This window comes from Morone saxatilis, unplaced genomic scaffold, assembly GCF_004916995.1.
Source record: "Morone saxatilis isolate NCDOM2014 unplaced genomic scaffold, NCSU_SB_2.0 Contig1, whole genome shotgun sequence".
NCBI classification, from domain to species: domain Eukaryota; kingdom Metazoa; phylum Chordata; class Actinopteri; family Moronidae; genus Morone; species Morone saxatilis.
In genome coordinates, this window is record NW_023339651.1 from 19,255,203 (window position 1) to 19,278,802 (window position 23,600).

At 42.1% G+C, this 23,600-nt stretch overlaps 2 protein-coding genes and 1 non-coding gene across 3 annotated transcripts in view; 2 read left to right on the forward strand and 1 right to left on the reverse strand.

The window, feature by feature from the left end:
- kdelr2b (KDEL endoplasmic reticulum protein retention receptor 2b) overlaps positions 1-5,202 on the forward strand; it is a 6,514-nt gene extending 1,312 nt beyond the window's left edge. Inside the window, exons 2-5 of the mRNA XM_035668668.1 lie at positions 698-798; positions 1,033-1,191; positions 2,683-2,935; positions 3,825-5,202. Of these exons, the coding sequence (XP_035524561.1) occupies positions 698-798; positions 1,033-1,191; positions 2,683-2,935; positions 3,825-3,859 (548 nt within the window). The 3' untranslated portion in view covers positions 3,860-5,202. The remainder of the gene's footprint in view (positions 1-697; positions 799-1,032; positions 1,192-2,682; positions 2,936-3,824) is intronic.
- A 2,309-nt stretch (positions 5,203-7,511) lies between these two features.
- On the forward strand, positions 7,512-22,299 carry LOC118334307. Its single transcript, XM_035670159.1, has 13 exons — positions 7,512-7,671; positions 8,302-8,504; positions 9,736-9,837; positions 9,966-10,061; positions 10,150-10,260; positions 10,361-10,484; positions 10,692-12,647; positions 15,839-16,041; positions 18,686-18,787; positions 18,993-19,088; positions 19,190-19,300; positions 19,549-19,672; positions 19,856-22,299. Exons 1-13 carry the CDS (start codon positions 7,644-7,646, stop codon positions 21,922-21,924), a joined length of 5,325 nt encoding a protein of 1,774 aa, XP_035526052.1. The 5' UTR covers positions 7,512-7,643; the 3' UTR covers positions 21,925-22,299.
- Positions 22,300-23,517: 1,218 nt separating this feature from the next.
- On the reverse strand, positions 23,518-23,590 carry trnar-ccu. Its single transcript has one exon. It is a non-coding gene; the product is annotated as a tRNA-Arg (tRNA).
- Between the last annotated feature and the right edge of the window lie 10 nt (positions 23,591-23,600).

A 23,600-nucleotide genomic window follows, 5' to 3' on the forward strand; every position in this document is an offset into this window, starting at 1 on the left:
ACTCTCTAACCTGCAAAGATAAGCAGCGGATGTTTGTGAACACACTGTCTGTTTCAACTGATTTCACCATCGAACTAGTAACCGCTGCATCCACAGATTCCCTCAAAAAAATCATGCGAGTTTGAGAGTTGCTGTGTAAGGGGAAAGTTAATAAACTGTGCAAAGCGCCTACAGCAAATGTCTAATCATTGGGGCTTTCTTGCAAAATTTAAAAAAAGAATTTTATACATTAAGTTGTTTCTCTCCTTGTAAAAAAACATTATGTCTGTTTCTCCCAGCCTGTTGGCTACTTCCATTGTTGAATGTAAAAATAGCTTACAGTACAGTTAGGTTGTGCAAGCCAACTGCAGGAAATTACCATTGGAGAATGAATGAAAGCGGGTGGGCATATGTTGTTAGAAAGTAGAAGAGGGAGCGATAGAGCAGTGTGTGTGAGCTCTGGTTCACTGTGAGCAACTGTAGGTTGTTGTATTGGGAAAGAGATGTTGGTGTTTGCTTTAAAATGTAATTCCTTTTTAACTTTTAGCACAACAAACCAATGCAGCTTTGGATCCTGTAGTAGGGTGAGCTTTAGCTGCGGAGGGACAGATGCCCTCTAGATATGAGTACATTCTGTCAACTGTCTGTTTAATTGCCAAGAAGTGAGATATTTCTGGAATGTAAAACAATTTGAATGTCCTCTGCTGTCTCCTCACAGGTATCTCTGGGAAGAGTCAGGTCCTGTTTGCATTAGTGTTCACCACTCGCTACCTGGACCTGCTGACCTCCTTCATCTCTCTCTACAACACCACCATGAAGGTGAAACACGTTGCTCCTCGTTCTCACATCCTGTAGCCCTTTCCCCCCCCACGCACTAAGCACACAGTGTTGAGGCTCAACCAGTACACTGAGTCGACACGCCTGTGTTTGCTGATGGCTGACGTTGCCCGGCATGATGTGTCACTGCTGCTTGATTGTATTCATGACACACCAGTGAATATTCATGTTTCTGTTTCTGTTTCTGTTTCTGACTGTGTTGTCTGTGTCTTTCAGATCATCTACATCGGATGTGCGTACGCCACTGTGTACTTGATCTACCTCAAATTCAAGGCCACTTATGACGGGAACCACGACACATTCAGGGTGGAGTTCCTGGTCGTCCCCGTCGGCGGCCTGGCTTTCCTGGTTAACCACGACTTCTCTCCCCTGGAGGTCAGAAATGCTGCCCAAACACACCCCCTTTCAAACAGCAGTACTGCTTATGTTTCTGAATGTGCACTTGACCTCTGTTTACATCAGACAGCTGTCAGACTCCAGTCATACAGGTCTACATGTGTCATTACCTAATGTAGTTATGTTTCACTTCTCTCCTTCTGTATATGCACATGTCTCTGTCTCTCTCTCTCTCTCTCTCTCTTCAGAAGCGTTAAATTCTTTATTAAAGGGACAGTTCACCCCTAGATCAAAAATGCACATGTTCTCTTCCCTGTAGTGCTGTATATCAGCTTAGATTGTTTTGGTGTGAGTTGCTGAGTTTTGGAGGTATCCGCCGTAGTGATGTCTGCTTCTCTCCAATATAATGGAACCAGATGGCACTCGGCTTGTGGTGCTCAAAGCGCTGTTTTCTTTCTACGTATCACCACGCAGAAGGGAGCATACGTCTACTCACGGACGAAAGGCTCGTGCTCATGACAGCACAGGATGTAAACGGTAATGGCGTCCTCCTCGGCCGAGCTAGCTCGCCTAACACCGCCGAGATAGCTTAAGTTCAGCTACGGTTGGCAGGTGTAGTTCGGTCGAAAGAAAATAGTTCCTGCTCACAACAAGGTCTGTGAATCATCTTGAGTAACCGGGTCATGATTTCTGGAAAGGGATGTTGCTGTTGAGTTTGAGTCAAATGTGTTTTTTGGAGCTTTGAACACCACAAGCTGAGTGCCATCTGGTTCCATTACATCTACAGCCAATATCTCCTAAACTCAGTGACTCACACCGAAACAGTCTAGATGGATAAACTGCACTACAGGTAAGAGGAAAAATATGGTTTACTTCTGGTTTACATCAGTTTGATCAGGTCAAATATGATAACAGTATTTCATGTCTAAACAGGTCAAACACTAGCAGACTGCAGTCATTTTGTCAGTTGGTTCCGTCAGCTTTGCATCAGTTACACATTGGCAGTTAGGAGGTGTCAATATTTACGAACAGATCTCTGCATAAGTACTAGTTTATGTCAATCTCCACCTAGGAAACACTTGAGTTATAACTAGGCTACGTTTGGGCTTCGAGACCACTGTTTGTAACTGTTGTGGCTTATACACGTGTCTTTAAGGCTCAACCTGACCTGTTGTATTTTTTTTTAAGAGGAGCTATGCTTGCTCTGCTAACTGCAAGAACAGACAGGAAGTTAGCTCAAATGCTGATTTAGCTTACAGCACCTTTTTTAGTGTGTTTTTAAGTAGCAGCCAACTATCTGCTCGCAACTATACCATCTCATACTGATACTGTGGAATTTCAAGTGTCAAGCAGTCCTAATCCAGAGCAGAATTCTGTACAGGTGTGAACACAGGGTCATACAAGGTCATAAAGCCCTTCCCAAATGACTGAGGCTCCTGCAACACACAGGCACTCTGTCTCACTGTGTTTCTTTGCCTACGTGCTGTTATTTTTCCACCAACACTCCGTCTTCCTCTTTGTTTGGCCCAGATTCTGTGGACGTTCTCCATCTACTTGGAGTCGGTGGCCATCCTGCCCCAGCTTTTCATGATCAGCAAGACTGGTGAGGCCGAGACCATCACCACCCACTACCTGTTCTTCCTTGGACTCTACAGAGCCCTCTACCTCATCAACTGGATATGGAGGTTCTACTTTGAGGGATTCTTCGACATGATCGCCATTGTCGCTGGGGTGGTGCAGACCATCCTCTACTGCGACTTCTTCTATTTGTATGTAACAAAAGGTGAGTGCCACTGCAGATTTCTTTCATTTTATAAAACAGATAGACGGTGAGAGTGTTTTCTTTTGCTCTGTTAGTTGGTTGGGTATCAAGCAGTTAGCAGTCAAACATTATCATAATCTTTCAGGCCCACCAGGCATCAATAAATATTTTATTTAAAGACATACTATGAAGGATTTTTACATTGCTGTTTGAAAACGCACCATTCAAAGTTGGCTGGCTGGCTGAACTGAGATCAGTGATGGTAGAACAGGGTGGAGGGTGATTGTTTAGCAGCGGTTACGTCTGATGCACCTCCACAGTGTCCGCACAATCCTGGAGAAGGTGCACATTGCTGGATTCTGTGCCGAAGCTGCACTGATCGACAAACAGACACGCAGACCAGCAGCTCTTTATACATTCATAGTCTCGCATAGACCGATCTCCACAATTCGTTTTAGCGCTGTGCTAGCACTCGAGAGCAGAGAGAGAGAGAGACGCCTGTGTGCTGCCCAAAGGTTGACGCACAGAAGGCTGCAGGGTCTCTGCTGATACAGACACTGCCACACCCTTCTAAACAGTCTATACATTGTTTTTTTAGGAACAATGGACTATACACCTTTCACACCATACTTGCATTGCACTTTTCTTTCTCATGTATATCACTGACACTTTTTGGACGCTTTTTTAGTAGGGACAGGGTATTATGTCTGCAGTTGGACGGATGCAGACTTAGAATGGGAATAGAAATTATATAATATATATAATAGAAACTCTTTCCTGGTCGACATCTATAACATAAACCAAATTCAAAAGAGCTCTGTAGGTTTAATTTACTACCATGTTTGAATGTGTGAATGTGAATGTGTCATATGGTCTGTGTTAAACATAAAGGCGTCCTGTCTTGTTTCAGTACTGAAAGGAAAGAAGTTGAGTCTGCCAGCTTAAGTGCCCAAAGAGGAGTGTTTCGCAGACTCATAGAGGGGGATCGAAGGGGAGGAGGAGTGGTAGTGAACACCTCTGACAAGCCCCCCATACCCCCCACCCCACACCCTCCACCACCGCTTTCCTCCTCTTCCCCTCCCGCCAACGTAAGATGCCTGAGACAGAGAGCGAGTGGGAGCTGCTGACTGCACTTTCTTCTGATCCAGAATCAGTGGAATCAGAACACCTGCAGAGGCTGGTCCATGGCCTTCGGATTTCTGTTTGACGCATCTTGCCTTAACTTTTTTTATTACTGTATAAAGGAAGAAAAAAAAAAAAAAAGCGAGAAAAGTTTTCTACAGAAAAATGTGTACTCCTGAAGATTTGACACATTGGTAAATAAGAGCTGAAGATGTAAAATTGCCTCTGATTTGGCACTGTATGATATTGAAGCGGACCTCTTGTGGTGGGATATTATTGACTCAAGCGTTTGTAATTATTTGCAATTGAAATAAATGTGCATTGTTTTTCCTGAATCATTTTGGGGAGGAATTTGTTAAATCCTCGTAGGTTTGGTGGTCAAATTATTCATGTTTTGCTCTTCTACTTTTTGACCACTATGCATTCCCATGTATAAAGAATCTTTTTTTTTTTTGTTTCCCAAGCCCTTGTTACAATATAAATTACATTTAGAAGCTGTAATTTAACATTCTCTTTAAAAAAAAAAAAAAAAGAACTTGCACGTAACTCTTGAGGTGTGTGTTTGTTAAAATGCCTTCAGAATGGAGAGGTATGGGTTGCTTCTGTGTTATTTTACTTCTCCATGTTGAACAGAATGCTCATTAGGAAACAACACATGATGCAAGCAAAGGGTTAAAAGGATGCCAGTGCATTCTTATCACTGTAAATTGCTTTATTCATTTGAATAGCCAATGAGGACAGTATATCATCTGTAAGTATACATCATTGCCCAGCCCATTCATTTCAGGTGGCTCCTTTTTTTTTTAAACGTTTGAGATGAGTGAATTCACTAGTATTGTGCTGTATGTGAATAATCATGACAGAAATGGAAGTCTTTAGTTTTTCCTTTTTAGGTGCCGATGTATTTATTTTTAACTTTCTTCCTGGTTTCCAATAAACAGAGTCCGTAGAACTGTCCACCTGTTGTGCATCATTTTAACAGCAGGGATTAAATCTCCCCATCTGAGATGAGCACAATCCTACGAACGCTGTCACACCGGGTCTTAAATACTTCTACAGACATATCTGCTTCCAGTTAAGTTTTACTGCAGATCATTCCAGGTTTCCTTTTCATTTCTTACCAGAGCTTTTGCATGATGTTGCCACCACAAATAAAGACTTTATGGGAACATTTTGTCTCGGTGCTGTGGTTACAATGAGCCTAAAAGAGTACTCCACTGATTTAGCGTTGCACTCCTACAGCACTGTCGGACTCACAAGGAGATTTTTTCTAAAAGAACCAGAGCTGGGGTCTTTATTCCACATGTTGTATATAAAAACTGCCTACATTACCCACCATGCAACTCAACCACTGACAGCTGCCGTGTTATGCTAGTAGCGGCTAATTGGACCTCTTGCCTCAATCAGAGATGAGGAGTGGTCTACAGATGTTTGGTAAGCTCGCTTCTTTCCACTAACAGATTTATAAAATCGTAGTCTTAAACCGAAAGTGACTCAAGTCACATAACTTGAGGCAATTTATCAGTGAAGTTCCCTTTTAAAGGTCCACTGTGTAACATTTAGGAGGATTTATTGTCAAATTTAATATAACATTCATAGTTATGTTTTCATTAGTCTATAATCACCTGAAAATGGGAATCGTGTTTTCGTTACCTTAGAATGAATTGTTTTTATCTACAGAGGGCGCGGATCTTCTTCTACCGAGTCTGCCATGTTAAACCGCCATGTTTCTACAGTAGCGTAGAACGGACAAACTAAACACTGCCTCTAGATAGGACCGTTCATGTTTTTTGTACAGTTCTCGTAAATGCTTGGAAGGCAAAGGGTATTCCGTTGTTTGCAATCTGCAACTTCACCAGTGGATGCCACTAAATCCTACATACTGGTCCTTTAAGGAAATCATTGCAGCTGAAAAAATGCAATTTTGAACAATCCTTTAGTGTTTACATATCAGCTTTAACTTAGTTTTACATTTTGTGAACGGGGATATGCAGCTTGACATGCACTCTTATCATTAAGAGCATGGTATGGATGTTTATTATATGAAGTAACAAATAGAGCAGGGTTGTGTTCTTACTGCAGTGTTTCAGTGTTTGGGTTGGACCCCGGTGTAGTGGCTTGATATACATACGAGGATGCAGCTGAAGACTGACATACTATGTTTGTATTTATGTGGTACACATTTCCAATTAAAATACATCAAAATATATTTTCTCTCTGTTTGTGTTGTTAAGAACTGACTATAAATATAATTTTTTATTAATTTTATTGATATAAAAACTTGCACATCAAAAGTAAAAGTGTGTGGAGAGAAAGTGTTCACGGGGGACGTAGGGAATCTCCACATTCACACTGACCTCAGTCCATCTTAGGTGATCCATGTACTTCTCAGACATTCATATGCACAGGAAATAAATCAGAGACCAAATGTTGATTAATAAACTTAGAGTTGGGGATATAATATTGATATTCATTCAAGTGAGGTTGTATATATTGTACCATTATTTTATTTATTCAAGTTGTGGTGAATAGGAAAAAACTAATTTATTCAAAATCTGGCTTTTACATGTAGATTAGTCACCACTTTTGAATCTAATTTCTCTCCATACAAGTGGTCAACTATGGAACCTCAAGGTTCAATAATTTTTAAATAAAAGACATTGTGAAATAAATAAAGGAATAAATTAATTGTAAAACAACTCATTATGTAAGACTGACAGAGAATACCAGTACAGGTAGACGGCATTGCCGTCCAAAGTTATTATGAATTCCTCCTCTGTGATGGAATTCAAACCCAGATGTTGCATAGCTCCCTAACACCAGGAGAAAACATGGGCCCTCAAGACAACAAGACACTAATAATTACACTAAATAATTGTATTTATTATATTGTAATAAAGTTCTGTCAGGAATATTTCCACCAGGGCTAGCAGGCCTATAAGTAACCCAGTTTAACCCGGGTGTGAGACTGAAAAATGACATCTGGCACCACTGAGTACAAAAATATCAGTTTATCTTTATTTCTTTAAGTCTCTATATTGGCTCTGATGGACAGTACCGGGCATTAAGATTCTTAATGTGAAAGAGGTGCCCCTTCTTCACGTTTGCCACTGCCCCTAAAGAGTCTCTGCACGCAAACTCCAAACACATTCATCATGCATGTTTCTAATGCTATACAGCTGCCAAGTTAGATGTGTGTTTAGCAATAACACAACTTGTGTGTAGACAGTTTCTATATGAGTACATGGTTGACCATAAACATTCTCACACTGTCTTTTCAAAGGTTCAGCACGTTAAGTATCTGTCTTATATATTAAGTATAAGATTAAAATGCTTCTGTTATTTAAGACACATAGTGAAATACATGGTGATTGGCCGCTCCGGTGGTTTGGTCGGGGCTGGATTATGAGACATCATTTGAGCTGGGAACTGTGGACCCGGACAACCCGGAACAAAAACACTGACGGACCAATCATCGATCTGATGCATATATCTAACAGACCGAAGAAAAAGGGAAAGGAGGAGAAACTCTTTCATATTTTTAACATTTCCCGCTAAACCGCCACAACACACCGTAGTCGAGTGCAGTGGATGTAACAGCGACAGGATGGAAGTTAATACGTCAAAGGGGAACTGTGAGTAACTATTCACCAAGTGCTAAAACACTAACTTACAGCTAGCTAACGGGCTAACTTCACTGATTGTTACGGAGGAATTGTGACTGCGTGAAGAAAGCATCGTTAGCTAATGTCAGCCGGAGCCCGGCACTGCTGTTCACCAGAACCTCAAAAGGAGAAAAACTCTGTTTTTTCCCTGGTTAGGAAGTAAACGGAAATCTTCTGTTTGTTAAACACAACTTGTGGACAGTTAATGTTATTACTGAGTCCTTACTGTGGGAGTCGTGGGTTCGACTCCCACCTGTGACTCCTTACAGCCCTCCTCTCCTCCTCTCCTCCTTTCCTGTCACTCTCCATACTGTCAGTATTAATTACCTGTGTGCTGATAATTGTTGAAGCATGTATAATTTCTTATATGTTTTCTACAAGCTTATATTATTGTGTTGTTTAAGTTATATCATTGTTTTTTTTGGTCATTTCTCCATGAGGAAAAACACAATTTCCACCACAACAATGTGTTAACACTACGACTGATCCAAGCCTCGGTCTGTTAATGTTGACAGTTAAGAAAACAGGTAAAAGTTAGTTGAATTCAAAGAATCAAGACAATGCGTGGTGTTAAGGTAACCTGCTTCTGTTGACATCCAGGTACCCATCTCCCCCTCTCCGCTCTGCGCCTCCTGGTCCCACCGGTTCGGCTGGTCTCAGCAGCGATGTGGCAGACCATCCAGCAGAAGGTTGTGGCTGATTATGGGATGCTTGAGGAGTTTGTTTCCATGGTTACAGACATTGTTCCAGAGCTTCTCACCATTCGCCAGAGGGTCCAACTTATCCTGGGCCTCAGAGCACGGGTGAGAGGGAGCAGTAGTCCGATACTGACCGTTAAGAATGACCAGAAATGTGAATATGTAATACCATCAATAAAACGTCGTCTTCTTTCAGAAATGGTGAAATCAGTTGAAACAGTGTGTTCAGACACCTAGCTGCTGAATGTTGGCATGTAAGACGCACTTTAGACACAGAATAGGCTGCCGTGACTAAATCACACAATGTGTTTAACAAGGGAAAAAACAACTTGGTGTATATTGCATTTAATAATGAATTTACAAGAGGGCATGAATCATCAAGAGTTGGCCCTAGCCGTTTCTCCTCACTCAACAACTCTCAAAATTGCACAATGTTTTAAGGGAGTCTTGGGATATTACTCAATGGTGAAAACCTGTTGAAACAGACAGCGTGTTCACACCTGCTGCTTATCTTGTGAGAGAGCTCAAACATGCTATTTGCATTACAGTGAACCAAATGGAAATCAGACAGCATGTTTCGTTTGCTTATGGGATGTCAGTTGAGGACATTTGGCCCTTCAATGGCCCTGGACACATTTGTACACAAAAGAATGTGGTCATACGCGGCCCAGCCCACCGCTGAATGTGTTCTGAGCAGTCTGTTGCCTGCACATCTTCATCTGAGCGCTCTCTGTGGCTCCTTCCATTACTCCCTGTCATATTTCAAACTGGTTTGCCATTGTCACGGCCAAAATAATTAATCTGTAGAAAATAAAAAAAATAAAAATTATGCTATCAGTTAACTTCATCTTTAACTTTTATTGTGTGGTTTTCTCTTTTCTGGCAAACTCTACAGTAACACTGGCAACCAGCGTTACACTACTGCCACCTGCTGTGTTAGGGTGTGAACCACAAAGCAGGAATGAAAGAAAAAACAACCATTGAAGAGGCTCTGGATTATTTATTATTAATATGTATTATTAAATTATCAATATTTCACCTTTAAACAGCAATTATCAACATCGGTTTATCACCGTACCCCTACTTTCATCAGTGGGCCTTAGGTGCAGTCACTATTGTGTTACCTCATTGAGTGACAGATAGTGAGTTAACATTTGTTCCTTGAACGTTATTACCATAATTGTTCATTTTACAGCAAAAATATGTCACTAGTTTAATAAGAAGCGATATAATTATAGTTCTTCTTATAAAGCTAGAAGTGTTACAGCTAACTGTGCTAAACTAGCGTTTTCAGAAGTGTTTCCTGCCACAGTGACGCTGTTGTTTGTTGTTTTAGCTGATTCTGGAGCTGTGTCAGTTTGAAGCTACTGCTGACCTTCAGCTCCTTCAGCCACAACTGGACAGAGTGCAAACTCTCATCATGGCGTGGGTAACGGAGGTGAGTTTAAAGTGTTGTTACTTCAGATCAATGAGAAAACAGCAGTTCGTGCGAAATAAAGTTCTCTTTAAAAATAACCACACAATGGAGGGGGAATTGCTTTACAATGGTCGTGTCATGTTCTGCAGGTTGGTGCTGCAAATATGAAAGCGCCACACTCAGAGTTTGTGGATCTAGTTAAGAACTTGCTGACAAATCCTGACGAAAGGGAACACTTCTTTCAGGTCAGTGTTATTGTAAATCCTGTATTTCTGATTCTTTAATGAGGTCAGTCATTATAGTTTTCAAGTGTTAGACTGAATATACTTTCAGAACATTTTCCCTGAAGAGTTTGGTCCCACATATGATGAAGCACTTCACACCTTGATGTGGATGTTCCTATCCAGACTTGAAAAGTTCCTTCCTCTTCAGACTTTCCAACAGGTACATAAATGATGGACATAGGTTGTTACACTGTCATGTTGGTATCTCTTTGGGCTAGCTCTGATTTTTGCTGTTTTTTAATCTCCCTTTCTTTCTTCAGGTTGCCTCCATGTTTGGTGAGGTGTCCTCAGTTCTGGAGGAATGCATGGACTCTGTGTGTCGACGTGAGGACCTCAAAACCCTCCTGCATTATCAAAAAGACCTCCGCCAACTGGATCACAATGGCAAGCCTTTCTTTCACTTTTGCTTGATGATTGAGTTAAACAACATAAAACATCAGTGAATGCAGCTTTAGATATTTTTTCTCTGAATGATTGGCTTGGAAAGATCTAATGTGTAGCATACTGTTTGAATAATGAATGACACTGAACAGCAGGTGTCTAGCTTTAGCCTTTTCCACCATCTTATTGCAATATTTCTTCTCATTTCAGATGGGTCCTTGGATGGCGCCTGCATTATTTCAGCTCTCAAACTTCCCTCTGTGAATAGAACTGAGGCAGATGAAACACAACCAAAGGCCAATGTCTTGAATAATGTGCTATCGTGTGCATCAGATATGGAGAATCAATCTTTAACATTGCCTCATACAACACAGGTAACAAAAGATACGATCACAGAAGGCCAGATAAGCGAGATAAAGGTTGATGAAACTAATCGGACTCCTGGGGAAAACAAAACGGCGGTGCTTTTGGGTGATGTCACGAGACATAAGGAAGCAGTAGGCCCTGTGGAGAATGCCCCATACCATGTAAAACAGTGCCATGTTCAGCTAAACAAGCTAACGTCTTTGCAGTCTCGACCTGTGAGACGAAACAGAGGCCTGAAGATGAAAAAGATCCTGTTAGAGGAGAAAAGAAGTCTTTGTGAAGAGGGCCTCTCTGCCTGCAAATCAGCTTCTAAGAAAACAAAACTTTCAGAGGGCTCTGACGAGGATTCAAGCAGCTACATCAAACAGTCGTATTTGGCTCCTGTCAGTGATTGCAGTGAAAACGACTCATGGTCTTACTACTCAGATAAGGGCTCTTGCTATAATACTGCTAGTAGCAGTCCCAGTGTGGCTGACTCATGGTCTAACTACTCAGGCGATGAGGGCTCCCCTGTCAGGGTTTATGCCGAAGATGATTCTTTGTCTAGCTGCTCAAATGGGGACCCTTCCTTCACAAGTCCTAAAAAAGTATCAGCTACCAGCAGAAAGCAGGGTACCTCCAGCATCAAAGCCAGCGCTCAGAAAAAGCCCTATAAAGACCCATGCTTTATCTGCAAGGAGCACTTGAACACTACCCTGGGAACTCACATGAAAACCCACTTTCCCACTGGTGATTACGCCTGCCCGCGATGCGACAGCAGGTTTAAACTCCTCTCATCTTTGAAGCTGCACATGAACAGAGTGTGCTTTGAGTACAGCCAGCAGCCGAGAGTAGATCCGGAGAAGCCGGATGAAGCTGCGAATCTGTACAAATGTGACAAATGCCAAGAGGCATTCAGGTACAAAGTTTCACTGGACAAGCACAAACTGACCCACGACGAACTCTACTGCAGAGTGTGTAGGAAGGTGTTACGGGACGCAGCAGCGTTGGCGAGGCATAATGCTTCTCACACCTCGTTCCAGTGTAACCGCTGTGAGGAGACCTTCACCCATTTCAAGCCCTTGGTCAAGCATTGCGAAAACATCCATAAAATCATCAAGCCTTTTAAATGCAACCATTGTCCGAAAACCTTTTCCAAGCTGCGCCTTTTAATCAGACACGAGTGGAAACACACGGGTCATCTACCGTTCCGGTGCGCTCAGTGCGGCTGGCGATTCAAAAACGACGCAGATCTCATTTCCCACGAGAGAGTCCACACGAGAGAGAAACCCTACCTGTGCGCAGAGTGCGGCAAGACTTTCGCCCAGAGTTCCAACTTGTTGCGGCACTTGAATTTCATCCACAGCGAGTCTCGAAATGAGAAGAGGCATTCTTGCTCCGAGTGTGAGAAATCCTTCAAAGACAAAGGAGCCCTGAAAAAACACCAGAAAAGCAAACACTTGCATGAATTGTTCCGTCACCCATGCCCGTTCTGTGGAAAGATGCTCTCTGCATCAACAATCGCAAGACACAAATTAATCCATACGGGAGAGACGCCTTTCAAATGCACCATGCCTGAATGCGACAAGGCCTTCAGGTCAACTGCTGAGGTGAAGAGGCATGTCCTCATTCACCATACGACAGAGAGACCATTTAAATGTGATGTCTGTGGGAAGGGCTTCATAAAAATGTGTTATCTCAACGCTCATGCTAAAATACACTCCGGAGAGAAGCCATTTGTTTGCCATATCTGCGGCAAGGCGTTCCCCAAGCTCTACAGCATGCGAAGACACAAAAAACTTCTACATACCAAAAGTATGTAGAAGTTTACATAGTAGCCCCACATGGTTATTTATTATTAAACTGAGCAACAATTTTACACATCAAAGTGTGTTTCAAGCTGTTGGGCAGTACTACAGCTTAAACAGTTGTACAAGGCCATTAGTGTCTCTAGAGGGAGCTGTGCAAAGTCTGATAGATGTCCTCAACAGATGTCACTTGAGTCGGTTAGGGCTGAAGACTACAAGTTTGAAAATGAAAAAAAACCTGGGGTTGTGAAGTTAATTGAGCTTACCATAAGAATGTGTGTGAATGTTTGGGTGAGCTGCCATTGTTTCCTGTTACGGACGAGTGGAAACTGACTGCAGCCAATGAGAGCAGCTCAAGTCACAGTAGGTCAACCCAGACCATGATGCCGTCCTCGAAGCCTCCTCCACAAACCAATGGGTGACACCACGATAGGTTTACAATTAGTTTTGAAAAAAGAAGGAAAAAGAATGTGGAATAAAAATGCATTATATGTGGTTCTGCTGTATTGATTTTGATCCATTTTTTTAAAATGGCCATTGTGGGTCCAACAATGTTACAAAAGTGTAATGCAATATTTCTACAGTACTTTTTTAAGCATTACATTGGTCAAATCTGATCTCGTCACAGATTATGTGTATAACTCACTGCAATTTGTGGAATCTTTGTTTACTGTGTAGCTATTTTCTATTTTTCTTGACATTGAGATAATGTAAAAATTACATTAAAATGATTGAATTAGTCATATTGACTCATTTGTGGTTGCTGATCAATTGTGATGGTCCCTGTCCAACATGCTGATGTGCTGATGTGGTGGACAAGTTATTGTTTTTCCTATGTGTCCTTGAAGGTACCATCAGCAGCGATTTGAAGCATGTGGGTCAGGTGCTCCTCAAGGATAAGAGATTCAGATTCCCTTTGAAATCCATGAAACACTACCGCTTTTGTCCACAGGGGCCGCCAGAATCACCATAGAATGGAAGTTTCTTGTAGATGCTTTAATTTCTAAGTTTGATTTGCGATATATTAGACTATTTTTATCTGGGGATCTGCGTAAAAAACGAAATAAATCCATAATGTTATAAAACAAAACATGAAAAAGTCTATGGCTGGGGGATACTTCATCCACTGTATGTGTTTATTTCCTGTTTTCTGTCAAACATTGCCAAACATCATATATCACGAGGTTAAATTGTAACGTTGTTGGGAAATTTGAATCAACCTAATGTGGCATTGCATAAAACAGATGAATGCTTGCAAACTAAAAGGTTGTGGGTTCAAATAAATACATTACGTCTCCGTTGGGACTGCGTTTATATGCTGTTACTATTTTTAAAACTATTTCATGTTTTTAAAATAGTTGCAGCACCACCCACATGTTAAACAGTTTTATATTTTTGTTTATATTATTTTTTCTTTGAGACATAAAATATTAATCTTTCTTTATTTCATCAATTGTATTGCTTATGTTTTATGTGTCTATGAGTGGGAAGATTAAAAGCCCATTGAAACCGTGTGTATTTATCCTATTATGTTAAACACATGAACACTGTTGTTGTGTGTTGCTGATTTGGAATTGAACACGTTGCATGTGTGGGTGTAAAACTATTTTTAGGTTGAAATCTCGAAGCTATACATTATGGGACAGAGGTAGAGAAAAGGCGGAACTTGTCACAGCCAGCTGCCTCCCGTCGGACTGTTATTCCGGACGGAACGCAAAGCAACCGTTGACGCACAAAGATCGGCTGAGTGACTTCGGACTCTGGGACGCAACCACCGTGAGAATCTCCCGTTTGACTTCGGTCGAGCGGCTGACCTGGCTGTCCCTGCCTGTGATGTGAGTGCAGTGAACGCACAGCATGGACGGAGGTGTTTCACAGTTACCCGGTGAGTAGTGACGCTAACAGACACGTTTGTTTGGCTAGGCCGAAACACAGCCCGCGCGCGGGAATGCCGTTGCTAGCTTTGTCGGGAAATCGCAGTTTCTTAATCACAATACACTACGCACCTCATTTAAATTGAATTTAGACCTTAAGTGGTACCCCGTGGTCCATCCTCCCATGGAGACGTTCAGCTAGGTGCATGTTTCTGCATACATTAAGTGGTAGTTGTGGTGTAGCTACGTGCTAACGCTAGGCTGTAGCTTGTGCTATCTGAGCTAACGGCAGCTCAAGTGGCTGCAGTGCACTCAGACTATCAGACTATCAGACTATCAGACTACTAACAGCTGAACTGACGCACACTGTTGGAGAAACAAATACAACTTTATTTGCGTGGTTGTTGTTGGTAAATACATTTACAAACCACTGTTTATGATGTATCCACATATCGACGAGTAATATTAAGTCAATCTTAGACTTTATCACGGAAATGATAGTAGACACATCCGCCTCAACCACAGCCTGGCTGTCATCGGTTATGCGTAGTTTCCAAAGAAAAAGTAATCCTTTGAACATTAGATGAGACCACAGCTTTGTCATCAGTTTATTGGTTTATGATGGGCGTATCAAAGACGGGTAAATAAGGGGTTAAACATCAATGGTTTATCTGGTCCACCGAGATGTTAGACCCGAGCCTTCCAGATGATGTGATAATGGGTCTCTTACTGGGAAACTGTCAATGGTTGAATTGTGAAAAGAGGCTTTGGATTAGTTTTTTATGCCTCCTGTTTGTGCCTCTGGTGTTATTACATCCAGATCACTGAGATAAAATGCTGTTTACCCAAACAATACTGAAAACAGATCACTGAGATAAAATGCTGTTTACCCTGACTTCGTGTCAGACAGTCACTTTTGGTTTTATTTGCGTAGGTTTTCCACAATACAGCATTACAGTTACTGTCATCAGTTACAATGATCTTTAAGGAAATTAAAACAAACACTTAATCTATCAGTCTCTCAAAATATTATGTCTTATACTTCTTTACTAACACTAATACAGTCAGATTTAATAGCTTAGATAAATAATGAATGCGATACATTTATTTCCAGACCATGGTATTAGTACTCTGCTGCATCCCTACTCACAGCATTGAAAAATTACCTTCTGAATAAAGAAGCAGCAACATTTCTGTCCATAAATTACACAGAATATCACCCCACCCTGTCTTGGACTAAACACTGAGTCTGCACATTGGGTTCGATCTTGATCTAATTTGAAAGTGTTACTGTGTCCTCCTTTCAAACAACACATCTCCCTGTTTGCAGGTCCCTCTCTTCCCCTCTCTGCTCTGCGGCTCCTGGTCCCACCGATTCGGCTGGTCTCTGCAGCCATCTGGCAGACGGTGGAGCAGAAGATTGTGTCAGATTATGGGCTGCTTGAGGAGTTTGTGTTCATGGTTACGGAGATTGTGCCTCAACTTCTCTCCACGAGGCAGCGGGCGGAGCTCATTTTGGGTCTCAGAGCACGGGTGAGGAAGAGTTCTTGGTTTTCAGAGCCAAGAGTATGTTTAGATTGAAGATGAGATTTTTGTGAAGAAGCTATCACAATTGTCAAGTAAGGGATTGCATGTTAACATCACAGGACCAGCAAAGTAGTGCTTCAATGTATTGATCTGTATTGGACTACACAATTGTTCACGATATCCAAATCACAGAGGCTGCAATGTTTAGAGAAAGGTAAAAACGTTGGACAAAACCGCATTAGAAGAAGTTGTTGCAAAAATGATCATTCCCACAAACACAGTATCTGTCAAAATAATTGCAGTTTGATATTTTTATCGTACCGTGCACCCCAAGTACAATTTTGGCATTAAATGTAAGGAGGAGACACGTACCCGCACAAACCACAGTTCCACAGTTTGTGGAACTCAAGTCTGGACCTAAGCTTGTTTATTTTGCTGCATTTTTGAAACAGCGAGGATTGATGATGCAAGCTGTCATATTCCTTTTATCTGTCGCAGTGCTGCGACTCACTGCACCTTCATCTGGATGATGCAGCAGTTGGCATCGCTGACAGCCTCAAATTTATATTGGACAGTTTGACGTTGATTGCAACCAATCAGTGTCAGACTGATTTTATTGGACCTATCTTGGACAGTGACACTTGCATTAAAGTTACACTGCTGTTGTCACAGAGTGTAATGGTGGCTTAAGACTCATAGTGATTCTTGCAGTCAATTTAATGGATTTTAGACCGCAAACAAGCCCTCATTATAACAGGCCATTACTGTGCTTCGATCCCGGCAGTGTGTGTAGGCCTTCAGAAGGAACATTTGCGTTTTTCTGTGCATGCTTTACTGCAGTTGAATAATGATGTTGCAGTGTGATGATTACTTTTAAAGAAGCTGGATGGAACAGAGCTGTTTTAAAATTGATTACACTGAATTTGGGAAGATCAAACTGGCCTGCACACATTCTCCTTCTCATCCATACTCTTCATGTGTTGGGAGGGGGAAAAAAAATCTCCTGGTTGTGTCTCCTTTTCTGTACTTGTGTTAAAATGGTGCAAAGGCCTTTTCAAACTAATCCTACCCCTGCAATATTCTTTTTTTCAGCTAGTGTTTGTTTTGCATTACCCTGTTGGGGCTGTATCAGCGTCCCTCCTTCTAGCAGCCTCTGCTTTTTGCACAGCACGCTAATTCTGGAAATAGTTTACAGTGGTGTTGAAAAGTGTTAGCCCCCTTCCTGAGTTCTTTTGTTGTTGTTTTTTTGCATGTTTGTCACACTTAAGTGTTTCAGATCAAACTAATTTAAATATTATACAAATATCACCACAAGTAAACACAAAATGCAATTTGTAAATGAAGGTGTTTATTATTAAAGGTGAAAAAAAATCCAAACCATCATGGCCCTGTGTGAAAAAGTGATTGCCCCCTAAACCTAATAACTCTTAGCAGCAACAACTGCAACCAAGCGTTTGCGATAACGTGCAATGAGGCTTTTACAGCGTCCTGGAGGAATTTTGGCCCACTCATCTTTGCAGAATTGTCCTAATTCAGTTACATTAGAGGGTTTTCGAGCATGAACGGCCTTTTTAAGGTCATACCACAACATCTCAATAGGATTCAGGTCAGGACTTTGGCTAGGCCACTCCAAAGTCTTCATTTTGTTTTCAGCCATTCGGTGGTGGACTTGCTGGTGTGTTTAGGATCATTGTCCTGCTGCAGAACCCAAGTTCGTTTCAGCTTGAGTACACGAACAGATGGTCGGACATTCTCCTTCAGGATCTCTTGGTAGACAGCAGAATTCATAGTTCCTTTTATCACGGCAAGTCTTCCAGGTCCTGAAGCAGCAAAACAGCCCCAGACCATCACACTACCACCACCATATTTTACTGTTGGTATAATGTTCTTTTTCTGAAATGCTGCGTTAGTTTTACGCCAGATGTAACGGGATACACACCTTCCAAAAAGTTCAACTTTTGTCTCATCGGTCCACAGAATGTTGTCCCAAAAGTCTTGGGGATCATCAAGATGTGTTGTGGAGAAATTGAGACGAGCTTTGATGTTCTTTTTGCTCAGCAGTGGTTTTCTCCTTGGAACTCTGCCATGCAGGCCATTTTTGCCCAGTCTTTTCCTGATGGTGGAGGCATGAACGCTGAGTGAGGCCTGCAGTTCTTTGGACGTTGTTGTGGGGTCTTTTGTGACTTCTTGGATGAGTCGTCGCTGCGCTCTTGGGGTACCTCCTGGGAAGGTTCACCACTGTTCCATGTCTTCGCCATTTGTGGATAATGGCTCTCACTGTGGTTCGCTGGATTCCCAAAGCTTTGGAAATGGCTTTATAACCCTTTCCAGACTGATATCTCAATTGTTCCTGAATTTCTTTGGATCTCGGCATGATGTGTAGCTTTTAAGGATCTTCTGGTGGACCTTACTGTGTCAAGCAGGTTCTATTTAAGTGACTTCTTGATTGAGAACAGGTGTGGCTAGAGAAATCAGCTTTCCACAGATGTGATAAACCACAGTTAATTTATGTTTTAACGGGGGGGGAATCAGTATCTATAACTATAACTATATATATATATAGTTGAATAAGATGTCAGTCAGGAGGCTGATGTTCAGCTCTGCACTGCAGAATCACTGCTTCATTATTGCTGCTGTTCTCTTATTCTAGCTGATCCTGGAGTTATGTCGCTCTGAGGAGACTGCTGACCTCCAGATTATTCAGCCACATCTTGACCGAATGCAGAACCTCAGATCCCTATGGAAAGTGGAGGTGAGTCCAAACCTGCAGTCAACACTAAATAAATGGAGTGGTTCTTCTGAGGTTGGGGTTTTACATTTGTTTACGTCACTGTTTGTACAGACCCAGGTGTTTGCTTTTAGGTTTTTTTATCTTATTTCAGTCACCTGCTATATATAACAGAGTATGGCATTATAATACTCTAAAGTAACACTTTACACACCGTGTTTTATTGCAGACTGCTAATGCCGAACAAGAGGCCTCTGACTCACATTTCATGGGCCTCGTCCAAAACCTGCTGCGAGATCCTGAAGAGAGAAGAAACTTTTTCCAGGTAAGTTCTTTGTTTTATGATGTGCTGCTGTTTGCCCTGTACTTAAAAATGCATGGTTTGTACGGACTGCTCAGGTATTTGACATGTACTTTGTGTTCCAGGATGTTTTCCCAGGAGACTTTGGCCCCACATATGACAAAGCAATCCAGACATTGATGTGGCTGTTTCTGTCCAGACTCGAAAAGCTTCTCCCCACCCAAACTCTGCAGCAGGTACACATCACTATCAAGTTTGGTGCTTGGTTTTTTTGTATCTAATTGCCACACACAAAGTCTGTGTCAAAGTCCATGTCTGTTTTTATAACTTGTAACGTAGGCTGTTATTGCAGTGTTGTGAAACGTAAAAATGTCGGATGTTTTTTATGCGTTGCTTCATATTCCTATGTTTATATAACAAATTTCACCTCACATTAGGATTCGGTGCTGTTGCCTCACATTACTTTTCATTGTGTCTTTATCAGATTGCATCTCTGCTCAGTGACACCTCATCTGTTCTGAATGAATGCATGGAGAGTTTCTCTCAACCTCAGGAGCTCAAAACCTTGCTGGGCACTCAGAAAGACCTCAGCCAGTTAGAAGACATAGGTAAGCTCATCATTTCAGTGAATTGTTCACAGAATAAAATAGATATTCAACACTTTATGGTTTCGTACAGAAACCAAATACTATTGCAAAAGTGGTATTGTAGATTTGCAAGTAACATCCATCAGAACAATCCAAATCTGTTTGTGTCAATTTGACGGTTCTTGTGACCTCTTCTCTTTTCAGAATCTTTCATTGTTGACAGTGGCATCTTGTCAGCCCTGTGTCTCCCTCCTGTGGAAAGAGTTGTGATTGTTAATGAACAAGCGGAAACGGATGCGGAGAGTGGACTCGTGTATACAGTCTGCACAGAGATGGAGGTGGAATCTGAGAACAAAGAGGTGTACATGGAGGGAACCGGCACATCTGAAGATTGTGCACAAACCCAGTGGTTTGGTCTTGGCAGCGAGGTGAAAGCAGAAATGGACAGTGTGGTAGTTACAGATCCCGTCGAAGGCGCTGAGGCCAGCGAGAGTGAAGTAGCAGAGGACCAGCAGGACGACCAGTCTGGAACGCTGATCATCGGGGAGGACGGCCAGGTGACTGTGCTCGACAGCACAGAGAAGAAGCCAAACAGACGCGGGAGGAAAAAGAAACGCCCTGTAGATGAAGACTTTGAAGTGCAAACCAGAGCGAGAGGCAAACAAGACGATGCGGAATTTGATAGTGCGTGGGATAGACCAGTCCGAAAGAACCGAGGACTCAAGATGAAATGCTACCTGTCGCAGTGGAGGAAATCGGGAAAGACACAGGGCAGTAATACTCCCAACAGCAGCCCTAAAAAGTTTGCCAGATCCCAGACTTCAGCCAAAAGCAATGACTTGGACGAGAGAACATGCAAAGTGTGCGGCAAGGTGGTGAGTCGTGCCAAGTTCTTGGAGCGCCACATGAATCGACACTCAGAGGAGCTGCCCTTCTCTTGTCCTTCCTGTAAAAGGTTTTATAAGAGCTTGCGTTACTTGCAACAACACAGATGTCCAAATATGACGAAAGCAAAGGCTGGCCGGAAAGCAAAGGAGCAAGAGACTGCAGCAGAGGAGGGTGAACAATCATCCAGCGGGGTTCCTTGTGAGGCAACCAGCGAAGAGCAGCCATTAGACAACACAGGCCAAGACCCCGATTACTCGCCCCCTGCAGAGAGATCTTCCAAAGACTTGGGGCAGAAAAGCCCCGAAGGAAACAAAAGTGTGATAGAAGGTCCGTTCTACTGTCCTCACTGCAGCGTCGAGTTTAAGTGCAAACAAACGTTCAGGTTCCATCTGAGAAACATTTGCTACACTGAGCAACAGGTGGATCCTGAGCAGCCCGAGGATGTGAAGCACTGTTTCAGGTGCGATGAATGTGACAAGGCATTCAAGTACAAATCAACGTTGGATTCGCACAAACAAACTCACAACCCGCTGTACTGTGAGGTGTGCATGAAACTGGTACGTGACCCAGAGGCCCTGGCAATGCACAAGGAATCCCACACTCCATTTCAGTGCAACCAGTGTGACGAGAATTTCCCCGTGTTCAAGGCCCTTCACAAGCACTACATTGACGTCCATAATCCCACGGAGCCTTTTACCTGTACCCACTGTCAGACAACGTTTGCCAGTTTGAAGCGTTTCATCAGACACGAGTGGAAACACACCGGCTACCAACCATTTCAGTGCCCTCACTGCAGTAAAAGATTCCGGTCATACTCCGACCTCGTGGAGCACCAGAAAAAACACACTAAAGCGTATCCATTCCTCTGCTGGGAATGTGGCAAGAAATTCCGGCACGGCGTTACACTGACGAGGCACGTGGAGCGCGTGCATCACACCGGCGAACCCGTAACCGAGAAACCCACGCCAACCTTCACCTGCGCTCAGTGCGGGAAGACCTTCACTTCCAGAAGATGCCTTCTGAAACACGACAACTTCCACCACAAAGGGCTGCGTTTCCCGTGTGAGCACTGTGGAAAGGGATTCTTTGGCAAAGACGCTTTGGTGAGGCACACTTTGATTCACACGGGCGAAAGGCCTTTCAAGTGCGAAGACTGCGACAAGTCTTTCAGATCGGCTGCAGAACTAAAGATACACAGGAGGTACCATACTGGGGAAAGACCGTTTAAGTGCAACGTCTGTGAAAAGGGTTTTGTCCAGTCTTGCTTTCTGACTTTACACATGCGAACCCACACAGGAGAGAGACCATATGTTTGTACAGTGTGTACCAGGGGCTTTACAAGCTTGCATGGCCTAAAAAGACACAGGAGACTTGTTCATGCATAGTTAATGTTAGTATGATTCTTATTCCAATGGGGATGTTCTGTTCAGCATTTGCCTATTGAAGGAAGTCAGAGGTTAACAACAGCTGTAGACCTTGAGGAATATGATTCGACCTTGCTCAAGGACACTTCAGCAGCAAGGATGTTGAAGGATGTTTTTCCTTACAATGTCAGCCACACTGCTATCTCTGTGGCTGTCGCAGCTCGGACTGTCCAACTGTGTAACTGTATAGTGAATTATAAAAATGTATCTTTGTATTTTTTACAGAAATGTTTGCTGTAGTTCTACATAAGATTTGTATGTTCAAATGATATAAACCATGGTTCCCTGAGGAATTTATGTCTTTTTCTTGAATAAATGGAACATTTGAACAATTGTCATTTTGTTTGCTCCTGAGGTCATTCATGTGATTTTGAACATTGGTGTTGCTTGCACAGGGTTTGTTGTTGACAGAACTTTGGGCTGGATTTCATGCAGGAGGCAGCAGAACGTCCACAGATTATGGTAACCACTAAATAGACTTTTACAGGAAGGAATATGGGATTTTGTCCTGTGTAGCCATTTAGTTTGAATCGGGGTCTCTTGATTGTAAATAATGGCGTTAACGTTACAATTTTTCAGTCTCGCTTTTAAATGTGTTTTAAGGAAATGTTTTTTGCTCATGCTGTAAAAACTACAAAACTAAATCAATGTGGAACCAATAGCGAAATTCCTTCATATCCTTCGTACTTTAAAAAAAAATTCATTATGGATGTAAAATAGGTATTAGATTGCATTCTTAATGGTCTTTAAAAATAAATTGAACTTGTTTAAACCTTTTTAGCCTGTTTAGTGAACAAATGTCTAATAGTGTTGCTTAAAATTGTGATACTCAACCAATAGATTGCTCATATTTGGTGTGAGCTATAATCGAGAACAGTAGAAGAACTGCAACTGCCTCATGACCAGCAGGCAACAAAGGATATTTAATATCAGGGTTTCTGTTTTTTAACAGTCTACTTTACTCAAAATAAGAGATATTACCCACGGTATCTCAGGCATAACAGGAAAGGCACAAGTGTAATGAATTGCATTAATAATGGCTGTATTACGTTATGGTTGCCAGTCAGTCTTGTGCATTCTGCCTCAAATGCATTGCTTTCTAGGACACTATTGGAACACAGCAACCATTACTGTTATTAGGCACACCTTTGGTTTTCCTGCCAAAACATGTTGAAAAGATATAACAGTGGAAACATATATATAAACTATACAGTACAATATGAGAGACATGCTATTTAAAAGTCAATTTTGTCAGCTGAACATGTTTACTGTATACATTTCTATACCTTTTATACATTTATTTCACCAGCCACAAATTGCCTCAAACTTCATCACAAAGCGATCCCGTGTATCACTCATTCAACTGATTCTGTGAAGTTACATTGCAGCACCAAATGAATAATGTAATGTTGTCTAATTGACAGTATTGGATGAAGCATTAGTACTTCCTATCTATTGTATAAATGATACTAACAGAAATTGCGGTGGTTAATTTCCGTATATTTGCAACATATTTTATTTACAAATTCAGCAGCTTTGGGGTGAAAAACATTTCACCCCAGATGGGACTCGAACCCACAATCCCTGGCTTAGGAGGCCAGTGCCTTATCCATTAGGCCACTGGGGCTCGATAAATG